Source organism: Orycteropus afer, unplaced genomic scaffold (genome assembly GCF_000298275.1).
Source record: "Orycteropus afer afer isolate SDZICR_OR568_19922 unplaced genomic scaffold, OryAfe1.0 scaffold00556, whole genome shotgun sequence".
Lineage (NCBI taxonomy): Eukaryota > Metazoa > Chordata > Mammalia > Tubulidentata > Orycteropodidae > Orycteropus > Orycteropus afer.
In genome coordinates, this window is record NW_006922143.1 from 1562360 (window position 1) to 1579372 (window position 17013).

A 17013-nucleotide genomic window follows, 5' to 3' on the forward strand; every position below is an offset into this window, starting at 1 on the left:
TGTCTGTACTGCCCATGTAACTCTCTATGTCTTTCTCATCTGGGCAATCTACTTCTGTAGTGATACTGCCTCAGAAACCCAAAGAGGGGTCGCTATGAGTTGGAGATGACACAAGAGCAAATAACAACAAGATTCTAGAGGGAACAAATGTGTGGGCTACAGGTAGGATGCCATCTTCCCCCTCAAAATCAACAGTTTATTTCAACTCGAACAATTAGAGAAAGAGCAATGAAAGAAAGCTACAGTATCTATAAAGAAATAATAAAGATCAGAGATCAGAGATTAAGAAATAGATGAAGCAGAAAACAAAGCAAAAAAAATAGAGAAAGTCAACAAGACAAGAAGCTGGTTCTTTGAAAAGATTAACAAAATTGACAAAACATTGGCAAATTTAACAAAGGAAAAGAGAAAATGCAAATAACATGAATAATAAATGAAAAGGGCAACATCATAACAGAACCAACTGAAATGGAAAGGATAATAATAGACTATTATGAAGAATAATAGTCTGGTGCTCTGGTAGCATAGTGGCCACTCCTCGGAAGGAAGGTTGGGCAACCCTACTTCCGTAGTGATACTGCCTCGGAAACCCAAGGAGGGGTCACTATGAGTCGGGTTTGGCTCGACGGCACATAACAACAACAACAACATTATGAAGAAATATATTCCAACAGATTTGAGAACCTAGAAGAGATGGACACATTTTTAGAAACACAAGACCTACCTAAACTATCCCAGTAGATGATAGAATATTTGAACAGACCCATAACAAAAGAAGCAATTGAGCAGATCATAAAAAAAAAATCCTCACACAAAAATGTCCTGGCCCAGACAGCCCCACTGGAGAATTCTGTCAAATGTTCAGGAAGAGCTGACACTTATCCTATTCAAACTATTCTAGAACATATAATTATTGAAGCAAGCTGACACTGATACCAAAACCAGGAATGACATCACTGAAAAAGAAAACCACAGACCAATATCCCTCATGAACACACATGCAAAAATCTTCAACAAAATCATAGCCAACAGAATACAACAACATATCAAAAACACAATATATCATAACCAAGTATGTAAGGATGGTTCAACATAAGAAAAAAAATCAATGAAGTCCATCACATAAATCACATAAATAAAACAAAAGAACCATACGATCATATTAATTGATGCAGAAAAGGCATTTGATAAAATCCAACACTATTCAAAATTCTCAGCAAATTAGTAATAGAAGGGAAAATCCTCAACATAGTAAGGGGCATATATGCAAAACCAACAGCCAACATTACTGTCAGTGGAGAAAGACTCAAAGCATTCCCTCTGTGAATGGGAACCACACAAGGATGCCCTTTATCACCACTCCTATTTAACACTGTATTAGAAGTCCTAGCCAGGGCAATAAGGCAAGAAAGAGAAATAAAAGGTATCCACGTTTGTAAAGAGGAAATAAAGCTATCTATATTCACAGATGACATGATCCTATATATGTTGTTGTTGTTGTTGTTGTTGTGTGCTGTCAATTCGGACCCGACTCATAGCGACCCCTCATTGGGTTTCCGAGGCTGTATCGCTACAGAAGTAGATTGCCCAACCTTCCTTCCGAGGAGTGGCTGGTGGGTCTGAGCTGCCAGACTTCCAGTTAGCAGTCAAGTGCCTTAGGCACTATGCTACCAGAGCTCCTGATAAATAGAAAACTCAAAAGTCTCAGTAAAAAAAATTACTGGAACTAATAGAAAGATTCAGCAAAGTGGCAGGATACAAGATCAACATAAAAAAATCAGTTGGATTCCTCTACATCAACAAAGAAACCTCTGAAAAGGAAATAAGGAAAACAATACCATTTATAATACTTATCAAAAAGATCAATTACTTAAGAATAAACCTTACCAGGGACACAAAAGACCTCTACAAAGTAAACTACAAAACAGTACTACAAGAAACGACAAGTTGTTGTTGTTGTTGTTGTTATGTGCCACCGAGTTGTCTCTGACTCATAGAGACTTCACGTACAACAGAACTGCCTGGTTCTGTGCCAGCCTTGCGATCCCTACTATACCTGAGTCCATTGCTACAGCCACTATGTCAATCCATCTAGGTGAGGGCCTTCCCCTCTTTTGTTGTCCCTCCACTTTAACAAGCATGACATACTTCTTCAGAGAATGGTCCCTTCTGATAACATGAACAAAGTAGATGCAATGAAGTCTGGCCATTCTTGCTTCCAAGGAGCATTCTGGCTACACTTCTTCCAGGGCAGATTTGTCAGTTCTTTTAGCAGTTTATGGTACTTTCAGCATTCTTTGTCAACACCACAACTCAAAAGCATCAACTCTTCTTTGGTCTTCCTTATTCACATGCATATGAGGCGACTGAAAATACCATGGCTTGGGTTAAGCACATCTTAGTCTTCAAGGAGATATCTTTGCTCAACACTTGAATGAGGTCTTTTGCCATACATTTGCCCAATACAACATATGGTCGGATGTCTTGACTGCTGCTTCCCCTTGGCATTGAGTGTAGAACCAAGTAATATGAAGCCTTTGACAACTTCCATCTTTTCTCCACTTATTGTCAAGCTGCTTAATGGTCCAGTTGTAAGGATTATTGTTTTCTTTATATTGAGGTGTAATCCATACTGCAGATTGTAGTCTTTAATCTTCATCAGTGCTTCCAGTCATCTTCACTTTTAGCAAGCAAAGTTATGTTGTCTACATATCTCAGGTTATTAATGAGCCTTCCTCCAATCCTGATGCCATCCATGTTCTTCATATAGTCCAGGTTCTCAGATTATTTGCTTAACATACAGATTGAATAAGTATGATGAAAGGCTACAACCCTCATGCAATTCCTTCCTGTTTTTAAATCATGTGGTATCCCCTTGTTTTGTCTGAATCACAGCCTCCTGGTCTATGTACAGGTTTCTTATGAGTACAATTAAGTGTTCTGGAATTCTGATTTTTCTCAAGACTATCCACAATTTGCTGTGATCCACACAATCAAATGCTTTTGCACAATCAATAAAACACAAGCAAACATCTTTATGGTATTCTTTGCTTTCAGCCAAGATCCATCTGACATCAGCTATGATGTCCCTTGCTCCAAATCCCCTTCTGAATCCAGCTTGCTTTTCTGAAAGGTTTTGGTCAATATTCTGCTGCAACTTGTTTTGAATTAGCTCCAGCAAGATTTCACTTTCATGTGGTATCAATGATATTGTTTAATAATTTTCACATTCCGTGGGAACACCTTTCTTTGGAACAGGTACAAATATGGATCTCTTCCAGTCAGATGGCCAGGTAGCTGTCTCCCAAATCTCCTGGCATAGCTGAGTGAGTGCCGTGCCTCCAGTACAGCATCCTTTTGTCGAGACATCTCAATGGGTGTTCTGTCAATTTCCGGAGCCTCGTTTTTCAACAATTCCTTCAGGGCAGCTTCGACTTCTTCTTTCAATACCACTGGTTCTCGATCATATGCCACCTCCTGAAATGGATGGACACCAACCAATTCTTTTTGGTACAGTGACTGTGTATTCCATCCATCTTCTTTTGATGTTTCCTGCATCATTCAACATATTGCCTGTGGAATCTTTCAATATTGCAATTCGAGGCTTAAATTTTTTCCTCAGTGCTTTCAGCTTGAGAAATGTTGAGTGTGTTTTTCTCTTTTGGCTTTCTAACTGCAGATCTTTGCACACTTCGTTACAATAATTGACTTTGTCTTCTCGAGCTTCTCTTTGAACTCTTCTGTTCATCTCTTTTATACTGTTGATGCTTCCATCCACTTTGTTGTTGTTGTTATTTGCCATCGAGTTGGCCCCGACTCATAGTGACCTGTCCTTGGGTATCACTACAGAAGTAGGAATGCCCAACCTTCCTTCTGAGGAGTGGCTGGTGGGTTTGAACCACCAGCCTTCTGGCTAGCAGTCAAGTGCCTTAGGCACTATGCTACCAGAGCTCCTTACACTCCATCCACTTTAGCTACTCTCTTTTCAAGGGCAAGTCTCACAGTCCCTTCTGACATCCATTTTGGTCTTTTCTTCCTTTATGGTCTTTTTAGTGACCTTTTGCTTTCTTCATGGATAAAGTTCTTAATGACATCTCACAATTTCTCTGGTTTTCTGTCACTGGTGTTCAATGCATCAAATCTATCCTTTAGATAGTCTTGAAATTCAGATACTACATGATCTTAGCCAAAAGGTTCAGAAGCTATAGTCTCAAAATTCAGGAGGGATATAATCAAGGTCATATTTTGCCTCTTGTGGACTTCTTTTAACTGTCTTCAACTTCAACTTGAACTTGCATATGAGCAGTTGATGGTCTATTCCACAGTCAGCTCCTGGTCTTGTTTTGGCTGAAAACACTGACTTTCCCCATTACTTCTTGCCACATGTAATCAACGTGATTCCTGTGTACTCTGCCTGGTGAAGTCTATGTGTATAGGTGCTGTTTGTTATGCTGAAAAAAGGTATTTGCAATGTATAAGTCATTGGTCTTGCAAAATTCTATCATGCAATCTCCAGTATCATTTCTATTACCAAGACCATATTTTCCAACGACTGGTGATTCTTTCCTGTTTCCATCTTTTGAATTCCAATCACCAGTGATAATCAAACATCTTGATTGCTTGTTTCGTCAATTTCAGACTGCAGAAGTTTGTAACAATCTTCAATTTCCTCATCTTTGGCTTTGGTGGTTTGTGTGTAAGTTTGAATAATAGTAGTATTAACTGGTCTTCCTCATAGACATATGGGTATTATCCTATCACTGACAGCAATGTGCTTCAGGGCAGATCGTGACACATTCTTTGTAATAATGAATGCCACACCATTCTTCTTCAATTTATCACTCCCAACATAGAGACCATATAATCACCTGATTCAACATGGCCACAACCAGTTCATTTCAGCTCACTAATGCCTAAGATATTGATCTTTATGCTTTCCAGTTCATTTTTGATAACTTCCAATTTTCCTAGATTCATACTTTGTGCATTCCATGTTCTTATTATTAATAGATGTTTGTAGCTATTTCTTCTCATCTTGAGACATTCCACATCAGCAAATGGGGGTCCCAAAAGCTTTACCCTACCCTCATGATTAAGGTTGGCTCTACTCTAAGGAGGCAGCTCTTCTCCAGTAATATTTTCAGTGCCTTCTGACCTGAGGGGCTCATCTTCTGGCACTATATTGCACAATGTTTCAGGGCTATTCATAAAGTTTTCCAGTAATATATCAGACAGTGTGTACTGCTATTCATAAGATTTTCACTGGCTAATTCTTTGGGAAATTGATGGCCGCTTCCTTCTTCTGAGTTTCTCTCAGTCTGGAAGCTCCGCTGAAACCTGTCCACTACGGGTAACCCTTCTGGCATTTGAAACACCAGTGGCATAGCCTCCAGCCTCACAGCAACACTCCAGCCACCACAGTACAACAAACTGACAGAAAAGTCTATCTGCCCTAGCTGTTCTAAACTGCTTTGCTCCCTTCCTGGTCTTCCTGCTCTGCTCGATTACCAGGCCTACTATAAGAGATCTGCATAAATGGAAGAACAAGTCATGTTCATGGATACGTATATTGAATATTGTAAAAATGTCAACACTATCCAAAGCAATCTATACATTGAATGCAATCCTGCTCCAGATTCCATCACATTATTTAAGGACATGGAAAAACCAATCACTAAATTCATATGGAAAGGAAAAAGACCTCAGAAAGTACGGCTGAAGAAGAAGGAAACAAAGTAGGAGGTCTCACACTCCCAGATCTCAACATCTACTATACACCCACAGTAGTCAAACCAGTGTGGCACTAGTACAATGACAGACAAATAGACCAATGGAACAGAATTGAGAACCCAGAAGTAGACCCATCCATCTATGGACAGGTGATCTTGACAGAAGGCTGAAAACCATTAAAGGGGGGAAAGATAGCCTGTTTAACAAACAATGCTAGCAAAATTGGATATCCACTTGCAGAAAAGTGAAACAAGACCCATACCTCACCCCATACACAATTTTTGAACTCAGGTTGGATCAAAGACTTAAATGTAAAACTCTAAACTATAAAGATTATCAAAGACAAAATAGGGGAAAATCTAGGGGCCCTAATTTATGGCATAAACAGACTATCAAGCATACCCCAAAAGGCACAAGGAGCAGAAGAGAAACTAGAACTAGGACCTTTTAAAAATTAAATTCTTATGTGCATCGAAAGACTTGTCCAAAAGGGTAAAATGAGAATCTACAGATTGGGAAAAAAATATTTGGCTATGACATATCTGACAAGGGACTTACCTCTAAAATTTATAGAAAACTTTAACACCTTAACACCAAAAAGAGAAACAATCCGATTCAAAAATGGGCAAAGGATATGAACAGACACTTCACTAAAGGAAATAAACAGGAGGCCAAGAAACACATGAGGAAATGCTCACGATCATTAGCTATTAGAGAGATGCAAATCAAAACAACAATGAGATATCATCTCACCCCAGCAATAATAGGAAAGTTCAACAAGACAGAAAATAACTAATGCTGGTGAGGCTACGGAGAGATTGGAACTCTCATACACTGCTGGTGGGACTATAAAATGGTACAGCCACTGTGGAAAACAGTTGGGTGCTTCCTTAGAAGACTGAAAATAGAAATACCATTTGATCCAGCAATTTCATTACTAGGAATATACCCTAAGAAGGTGAGAGATGGGACATGAATAGACATATGCACACCCATGTTCACTGCAGCACAATTCACTACAGCAAGTAGATGGAAGCAACCCTAAATGCCCACTAAGAGATGAATGGATAATCAAACTAAGATACATTCACACAATGGGATACTATGCAATATTACAGAATAATGAAGAATACAGGAATCATCTCACAATTTGGAGGACATTATGCTGGGCGAATTAAGGACAAATATTCTATGAACTCATTATTGTAAACAGTTAAGGAAAGGATTATGCAGGGAAGGAAATTTACTTTGTTGGTTACTAGAGATAGAAGAGAAGGGGAGGGATATTTCAGAGTACTTGGGGGTCACATGTTGATTTGGGTGAGGGGAGGAGTGCTATGGAAAGAGTCTGTGGCCAGCATGGGGACAAGGGGGAAAGGGAGGACATAGAAATGTGCACAAAAGATATAGACAACAGAGGCAAATACTATTACATGCACAATACTACATTACCATTGGCTACCAAACACCAGGCTATGGGCAAATGAGGGAGCTCTAGTGGCATAGTGCCTAAGGCATTTGACTACTAACCAGAAGGCTGGTGGTTCAAACCCACCATCCACTCCTCAAAAGGAAGGTTGGGCAATCTACTTCTGTAGTGACACCACCTTGGAAACCCAAGAAGGGGTCATTGTGAGTCGGATCTGACTCGACGGCAGTGAGTGATGGGTTAAAAAATAGACAAGTGAAAAGATCAGGTGTGGGTAGGTGAACAGGAATGTACCCAAGACCAAGGATGGATCTGGTTGAAGACAGTCTTACAAATGTACTTGTGGTGCAAAATATCCACATACGTTACAGAAGTAACAGAGGACAAGGTTGCAGTAGCTTCTCAGAGACAATCAAACACCTTGAGGGAAAGAAACACCAGATTCTTCAGGCTCAGGTCCATAGTCTTGGCGGACATCATGCTGAACTGGCACAACATAATATATAAAAATCTTGTTCTACATCCTACCTTGCTGTGTAGCACCTGGGGTCTTAAAAGCTTTTGAGTGGCCATCTAAGATGCAACTATTGGTCTCCTCTCGTCTGGAGCAAAGAGTGAAGAAAAGCAAAGTCATTTGGAAATAATTAGTCCTCAGCTATGATGGACCATGAGGACCTCAGCCTTCATGACCAAAAGAACTAGATGGTGCCCAGCTACCAATGCCAACCACTCAGAAACGGATCAAAATTGGAGATTGTAGGTAGAGTGGAAGGAAAAATGTGAAACAAAATTTAAAACATAAAAATGACCAGAATTATTGGTTTGATAGAGACTGGTGGAATGCCTGAGACTATGACCCCAGGTTATCCTTCGGGCCTGGAAATGGACTCACTTATGTGGATTGGCTCTCAGCCCAAAAGTAGAAAGACCTACAAGCTGAACACCTACCCCAGGGAGAGACACCCAGCTACCCTAGGGAAATGCACCCCTTAGATCAATCAGCCATGAGACACTGGAGGGGCAGCATTCACACAGAGGGAACACTGGACAGACAGGAATGCATAGATAAGAAGGGTAAATGGAAGGGGCAGGAACAAGCAGGAGAGGGGAGGAGAGTGTTTTGTGGCTGGGGATTGTAATCGGGGCTGTGAGATCAAATAGGCAGGAACTGATGAATGTAAAACAAATCTGCTTTGGAAATTTGCATCCCAAGCACAGTTAAGTAAATAAATAACATGTGCAACATCTTGTCTCCACTCATTTCCACCACGTAAAACAGATGAGTCTATTTCCTGCCAGGTTGCTTTTCCATGTCCACTAAAACCTGTGAAAGCTGGAACCCGTTTAAGGTGGAGATCTGTCACCTGTCAGAGAAGGAAAACTCAAATACTTTCCACTGAACCAAGTGACAGAAAAATGGCAATGACGCAACCTGCGGAAGGCAGAAAACCTGTGAGACCCAGAAAAACAAGGCTGCCTGTTGAGTTTCAGCTCTCGCAGCTTTCACTGGGTATATGTTCAACTGGATGTATTTACATGTAGTGCCATACATGCACTTCAGCATATGCATATGACTACTGTTACTCGACTATTTATAATATTTCATGTTACCGAGCCTCAGTAAACTTTTAATATCAGATCATGATGCCACCGAGTGTGACACCTCCCAAGAGCTTCCCATTCTTAAAATGATTTCTGAACCGTTCCATTAGGAGCGACTCTTAGATTTCCTGCCCTGACCCACTTCCTCTCTGGATCTGGCCACAGCACCCTCCTTTCTGCTCATTAAGCATGTCACGACTTTGTTCTCAGTGAATCCTTTTTGAACACACTTTCCTTCTCCTTGCTTTCCTATGGCCTGTTCCTTGTCACCACTCAGAGCTCAGCTTGACTATTTTCAGATCCAAGGGCCTTCCCTCACTACATACATTCTTAATCATGGGCATAATTCTTAATCATGGTATCACTGTCAATCACAGACAGCACTCTTAACTATGGGCTCCTACTAAATGGTCAACATCATTCTTAACCATGGTATCATACTTGATTTACTTCACAGACCTTGTCAGCATTTGAAATCATTTCTGTTGAGTTGACTTAAAGTCATAATGGAAGATGACATATGCTGGCTATGCTGCTGTACCACCAACTTCATGAGTTCAAGGACTGTCTCTTTGCTTACCATTGTGTCCCAGCAGCTGAGATAGTGCCTGGCGAAGTACATGTTCAAGGACTATTGTTTTGAATGAACAAGTACCTCCACAGAAATCAACCACTGTGGAGTAAGGATGAACTGACAACCCAAAGTGCACTATTTCTGTAATTCTGTATGATGGGATGAAGCCACCCTGCCATGTTCCTGATGGGAACAGCAGTCCGAAAGAAGAATGGTGCCATGCACTGGAACATACCAAGGTTCAAGCTGAGGACCAGCTGGGCCTTCTTCAGCTCCAGAGTGATGTAATCTCCTTGCTGCCCTTCTCCGTGCAGGATGACCCCTTCGCTCTCCGAGGTTTTAAATTTCAGGGCAATGACGTCTTTCAGTGTTTTCATCTTCTTATTTCTGAATCTGTAGGGTAACACAGCATAGCCGTCGAAGTTGATGACGTCAGCCCCTAAAAGAAGCAATGGATAACAAGCTGGTCAGTCACTGCATGCCGACACCCAGAGGCACCCACTGTGGAGGGGTCTGCACAGCATACATGGCACAGAAGAAGTGCTTTCCCGGAGAAACCCAAGGCCTGGCTTCCTGCTCCACCTCTCCCTTTGGTTTACTACTTGTGTTGAAAAGGATTTTAGGGGAGTGTGATGACTAACTGAACTTCAGAAAACTCCTTAACGCTTGCTCCTAGACATCATGTGTCTCTAGTTCCCTGTGAGACCCTCACATTTGTAAAACTGGACTTCCTTATTCTTGGCAGCCTCATTATCAACAGGAGAGCCGAAGGGACAAACATCTAGGAGGTGCTGACTGTAGCAGTCAGTGTAGAGGATTACACTGACATAATGACTTACATGAACTTCTCAGAAGCACAGGGAATTTTTCACCATCCTCAGAGGCAGGTGATTGTGGGGACTAGTTCTGTCACTGCTACTTATTCCCACCAGAAATGGGAAATCAGATGACACATTTCATGAGGCACTGCTACGATACACCAAACAAAGGCCTGGCAATCCACCTCTGAAAAGGAGCCAATGAAAACGCTATGGACCCAAAAGAGCATCGTCTGAATGGGAGGCCACCAAGGCTGGGAAAGTGGAGAGCCACAAAGGGCGAAGGAGGCCCTCAATGACAAGGTCACAACTGCCACGCAGTTCAGTGGATCTGAACATGCAATTAGAACGATGTGGGGCCAGGAAACATTTCCTACTGTTGTGCACAAGGTCACTGTGAATCTGAGACTAACAATGATAGCATTGACCAATGAAGTCCCTATGCTAGGCAAGGTTACGTGTCAACTTGGCTGGGCCTAGTGGCACAGTGCCTAAGGCATCTGGCTGCTAACCAGAAGGTTCTAAACTACCAGCCACTCCATGGAAGGGAGACCGGGCAATCTACTTCCATAAAGAGTTACCACCTTGGAAACCCAATGGGGGTCACTATGAGTCAGAACTGACTCGATGGCAGTGAGTTTGGTTTTTTGTTTTTGGTTTTGAGTGGCCGGGCAGCTGGAAGTATTTATTCTCCATGATGTGACAGGTACTCAGCTCCTTGGTGGAATCTACTAGAGCAGTTGAGTAGCTGCCTTAGGAATGTGGTCTGCTTCCAGTATGTAAGAAGAAGTTTTGAGAAAGGTCTCTGAGCATTTTGGCATGCTTGGACCCTGCATATAGCTGAGTCTTCATTCAGCAGCCTGCCACGTTTCCTCCCAATCTTGGGACTTTCAGTGGACTTGAATTAATGCCCTGCTGTGTGGTTTGGTGGGACTGTGCCTTTTCACTTGTCAACCTTGCATTTGTCAGCCTCAGCAGCCAGAAGCTACCTGAGTGAAGAGACACCTCCAGCTCTGGTAGGCTGGGAGCAAGAGGCAGAGCTGAAGCCCAAGGCTGAAGAGCCTTCACCCAGCCCCTAGAGCTGGCATTTTGAACTCAGACTTCTAGCCTCCTAAATTGTAGGAGAATAAATTCCTGTTTGTTAAAACCATCCCATTTCTGGTATTCTTCTGTTAGAGAGGGACTAGAGAACCAAAACAGTTCCCAACTCACGGAATGACAAAAAGATGAATATAGTTCTGATCAAACTGAGTACAAAGAGAAGCGAAGTTACCATCACCAGCTCTTTATCATTAAATTCATGTCCCTTCGTTTTTATGATTTTGAATCACAGACAACCTTGTTCAATGTGATGGCTCCAGTTAAGCCAAATGCAAGCCTGGGGGGAGCCAGCACCTTGGTGTGGGGCAGGTCTGCCTGCAGAGCCCACTGGAGGTGTTAGGAGAGGAAGTGCCATTGGGAAGTCTGCCAGGAAGTCTTTCCACATCCTCTGCCCTCATTCTCCACAATCACTTCCTTCAACCACACAGGAAATATGTGGATGGCCTTGTAAGTGGAGCTCACTGCTACACAATCTCCATGCCACATGGCTGCAGTAGAGGTACAGAGTGACACTGGTCACATTGCCATCTTTCCAGTCCTGCCACTACAGGCTTTGCCCATATATCCAACAAAATGAGTTGTCATGAACACAGTTACTTCAAACATGACAAAATCCAATCTCAGTTTTCCTTTCCAATCACAGATGGCTCTCACAAGCTTTAAAAATAGTTATCCCGCTGTTGCAAACAAATATTTAACAGCTTAAATGGCACTTTGGAGCACATTACACTCTAAAAAGTGCAGACAGAAAAAAATATGACTTTGAGCTTTAAGTTTTAATTCTTAATCGTCTGTTCTTTACTGCCCATAAAAAGGGCTTCTTTAATCAACAGAATTCTGTTTTCTGCGACTGTGAGTCACAGGTTTATTTTACGATGGGGGAAAATCAGCCATTAAATTCTGGCTTCTGCCAACACTGCAAAGCCAATTAGACTTTAGCTTAATCATCGACACTGTCACAGCTGAATTCTAACTTCAGATCTTCATCATCTGTGATGAGAGTGAAAGGAGAGGAATTTCAGATCCCAGGGTGGAAGTTTAATCCAGCAGCGGGTAGAAAGGCCTTTTGGTATTGAAAGGGGATGAATGGCCATCTGACAAGGGGAGGAAATACTGGATGCCAGAGTCACACTGCCATCAATTCCCTACCGGCTACAGTTAGATAATGGCCACATCACTGGTTTATACACCCTGGATATATGTTAGCTGACATAAAACAGGCCCCAGTCACCTCTCAGGATGGGACTCTCTCCAGCGGAGACTGAGGATACAATCCACACCTTTGATTTCCCCTAAATCAAACCCTACACTCAGTTCCAGGGTGAGAGCTAGTGGTTTACGCAAAGGCAGGTGTCTCTCTGTCTTGCCTTACTTTTAGGGCATGGGATAAAGGCGACAGAAGAGGGATCATGGTTTGTTTCTTCAGGAGCTCACTGATATTAACACCCACAGGGAGGACTGTAGCTTATATGACCCTTCTCTTCCTGCAGACAGTAAGTGCTCAGTGGGCAGAGGGACCTTCTACAGTGCTCTCCCCCATCACAGATCAAGTGGTTCACGCACGAATGGGCTACATGCTTCCAGAGATCAGCATGTTCTCCCATGGACGAGCTCTTAGAACTGGGCAGGGGGGGATAAACTTCCTGGAGACAATCCAGGATATACGATTTTGACATAAACACACACCACACACTAAAGGCATCTGAGACATTGTGAAGCCATACAAACAACATTTATCAGCGTTTCATTCTATTTCCGACAAAAATACATTAAGTTTTCCACACAGTAACTCAGTTGCTGCGGTGGGACTGTTTAAGTAGTATGACCTACAACACAACTGGCCAGGGAGCAAATGCAAAATCACATACCCCCCACAATTCTGTTCCCAAGCCATGCAGCAAGCCACTCCCACAGCAACATGGGGAGCCACCCCCACAGCCACGAGGCCAAAAGCCAATGTGCCCAGCTCCCCACACAGGCACAGTAAAGAGCCACTGTTTAAAATTTCATTGTTACTTAGTCTTTATTTTCTGAATCCAGAAACCATATTTTGGACATGTGTTTACCATGTAACTATTTTAATATTTTGACAATACCTTTGCTTTATATTTTTTACTGCAGAGGTTCGAGTTGTTTATTGTTAAAAAGAAATTAAACAAAAATATACAAGGTTGGAAGTCAATCCCCCCCGCCACCACAGGAGATGACTGAATTTACTGAGTAATGGATGGGCTTAACTTTATAGATTGTACACATTTCTCCCTGTATCCAACAATTGTTGTAATGTATGGAATGATCCACACACTTTGTAAGAGAAAGGGAGGAAAAGATGTGCTTTTCATTCTGTCATTCAGAATTGAAAATGGACAGTGACCGCTTGAATTCGGGGGATGGACTATGATTTATAATGTAGGGAGACTGCATGTTTGGCTAACTGACACATCGCTGGTAGCATAGTGCCTATGACACTTGACTGCTAACCAGAGGCTGGCAGTTCAAACCCAACAGCCATTCCCTAGAAGGAAGGTTGGGCAATCTACTTCCACAGTGATACCACCTCAGAAACCCAAGGAGGGGTCGCTGAGTCACAGCTGACTTAATGGCATAACAACATTGACTGTCACGCAACAGGGCAGTTTCTCCAAACCAGGCTTCCCTGTACTTGGGCTAACTGCAATGATTTGTCATTGTGGTAGTTAAGGTTGTCTAGGCCTTGTTTTCAGTGACTAGACAGCTAGATGTAGCGATTTCCCCATGATGAGACTGGTAATCAACTCCATGGTAGAATCTACTGAAGCAGCTGAGTAGCTGCCTTAGGTATGTGCTCTGCTCCCAGTATATAAGGAGAGGTTTTGAGAAAGGTCTATGAGCTTTTGGGCACACATGGACCATGTATGTAGCCAAGTCTTCATTTAGCAGGCTACCATGTTTCCTGCCGATCTTAGGACTGTCTCCGGACTTGTACTGGTGGCCTGCCATGTTACTTGATAACACTGGGATTGTGCCATTTTACTTGTTGACCTTGGGTTTGTCAGCCTCAGCAGCCAGCAGCTGCCTGAGTGAAGAAAAGCCTCCAGCTTCAGTGGGCAGGGAGCAAAAGAGAGAGCGAAAGTCCAAGGTTGAGGGGCTTTCACCTAGTGCCTAGAGCTGGCACTTTGAACTCAGACTTCCAGCCTCCTTAACTGTAAGAAAATAAACTCCTGTGTGATAGTTGGAGCTGTGGGTCAACTTGGCTGGACCACAATTCTGTGTGGTGTAAGCTGTTGTGATGTGGTTATTCCCATAATGGGATCAGATGACTATGTTTTGAGCAGGCAATCTGTTGAAACGGAGTTTCCCTAGGGGTGTGGACTGCTTCCAGCATATCTATGGACAAACCAGAAAAAGATACATTCTTCTGTGGATCGGGATTCTTTTGTGCTGCCTACAACTGTCTGTGAGTGAATGATCCACCATTCGGCCTGGAGATCTTGGATTAGTCATTCGTTGGAATCAACAGCCAGTATACTGCCTGCCAACCTTGAGCTCCTCAGCCCCTGCAGCTGCAAGAGTCGGGAAAAGCCTCCAGCTTCACATGGAAAAACCTCCAGATGGACATTTGATCCAGGAACTTTGGACTTGCCTGCTTCTATAATTGTGTGAGCCATTTCCCTAAGATAAATTTCTCTATATATACATACATATATAAGCTTTACTGGTTCTGTTTCTCTAGAGATCCCAGTCTAATACATTTGGTACCGAGAGTGGTTTTAGAGAGACAAAATCATAAGGATGAGCTTCCTAAATTGCTTCTCCAGTTTGATTAATCTTAAAGAAACTAGTGACCCTGCCTCTGTTGGTAAAGAGGGCCCAGCTAATCTGTGGCATGAGGTGGCAACATTAATATGCAAAATAGCACCACCAATAGATAAAGTACTTGTGAGAAGTGATGCTCTGGGTGATCACTTATTTGATACTTTTCTGGAATTTTGTCAGCATGAGGAGTATAAGGAAGCTGGTTGGTTGGTCCTACTTGCACTAGACAAAGTGGTAGAAGAGTGAGATAAGCTCACAACTGCTAAGTCTTGGCTTAAGCGCCACATAACAAACCTCAGTGCTTCCAGTTGTGCTCTGAAAGAAAGCCTTGTATCTTCTAGTAACAAAGCTGATATTGGTGAAAACCAAACCGAGAGTCTTATTGTAAGGGTGGCTGAATTACAATGCCAATTAAATTGCCAATCCAGAATGGTGTCTGACGTTAAAGTGAGGGCACTGATTGGGAAAAAATGGGATCCTGAAACCTGGAATGGGGACATATGGACAGATAGTCAGGAAGATGAGGATATGGAGCCTGTAAATTCTGTTGAATCCCTCCCATCTGAAAGGATTGCTGTAAAACCATTATCCCCTCCCCCTCAGTTTGATGGGATTAGCCAAACTGGACCTGCTGGGTCATTGCCTGAGGCAGAAGCCATGGAAGACATTGCTAAATGCTCTCGGTAACTGCCTCAACAACCCATTGTTGCTGCTAGACTTATAACTAAAATTAAGTCCAAGCAAGCCCCAAAAGCTGAAATACAAAGTGTGACTGAGGAGGTGGTATGCTATACCCGAAAAGACCTACTTGATTTTGCTAACATGTATAGACGGAAACCTGGAGAATATGTATGGGAATGGCTACTGAGGGTGTGGAATAATGGTGCAAGGAATATAAGATTGGATCAGTCTGAGTTTATTGATTTAGGCCCACTAAGTATGGATCCTTCATTCAATGTTTCAGTTCAAGAGGTTAGGAAAGGATCTAATAGTTTATTTGGTTGGCTTACTGAAGCATGGATTATGTGGTGGCCTACCTTAAGTCAAGTTGAAGTACCAGACCTGCCTTGATATAATGTAGAAGAAGGTATCCAGAGGCTTGGGGAAATTGGGCTATTAGAATTAATTTATCAGATTAGACCCCTAGAGCCAGAAATACAGAGCCCAGAAGACACGCCTTTCACCAGTACAGTGAGGAATAAATTTCTGAATGGAGCTCCAGCATCCTTGAAGACTGCTGTGATTGCTATTTTATGTAAACCTGATTTCACAGTGGGAACCGCCCTAATTGAACTGAGACACTTAACTATGATCGGGCTGATTAGACCTCGTGGTAGTAGGGGCCAAGTGGCAGCACTTAATTGACAAAGGCAAGGTGGGCATGGTTACCATAATGGATAGCAGAGTCAGAACACTAATCAGAATAGTCTGACTCGTGTGGAATTATGGTATTGGCTACTTGCTCATGTAGTAAAATACATGGCAAGCTTACTAAATATTTACTTGATCTGTATAGACAGAAGAATTCTAGGTCACGTCAACAGCAAACTAGATTGAATCACCAGAACACAGAGTCATGACCTCTCAATCAATTCCCACACCTGAGTCAGTTTACAGATCCACACCCCTTGAATGAAGGGGAGGCCAGGTCCTGTTGAGGAAGGACCCCACTACATTGCCAAAAATCTATAATGTCAATCTTTCTCCTAGCCTTCCCCCAAGGGATCTGAGGCCTTTTACGAGAGTGACTATTCATTGAGGAAAAGGAAATAATCAGACTTTTTGGGGATTACTGGACACTGGCTCTGAATTGACACTAATTCCAGGAGACCCAAAGCGTCATTGTGGCCCACCAGTCAGAGTGGAGGCATATGGAGGTCAAGTTATTTATGGAGTCTTAGCTAAGGTGCGTCTCACAGTGAGTCCAGTGGGTCCCCGAACCCATTCTGTAGTGATTTCCCCAG

The 17013-nt window shown here is 42.5% G+C and overlaps 1 protein-coding gene across 1 annotated transcript in view; it reads right to left on the reverse strand.

Moving 5' to 3' along the window:
* CNTNAP2 (contactin associated protein 2) overlaps positions 1–17013 on the reverse strand; it is a gene marked incomplete at its 5' end in the record, with an annotated part of 1317366 nt that overhangs the window by 1209304 nt on the left and 91049 nt on the right. The window contains one exon of the mRNA XM_007955953.1: positions 9571–9774. Within this exon, the coding sequence (XP_007954144.1) occupies positions 9571–9774 (204 nt within the window). The remainder of the gene's footprint in view (positions 1–9570; positions 9775–17013) is intronic.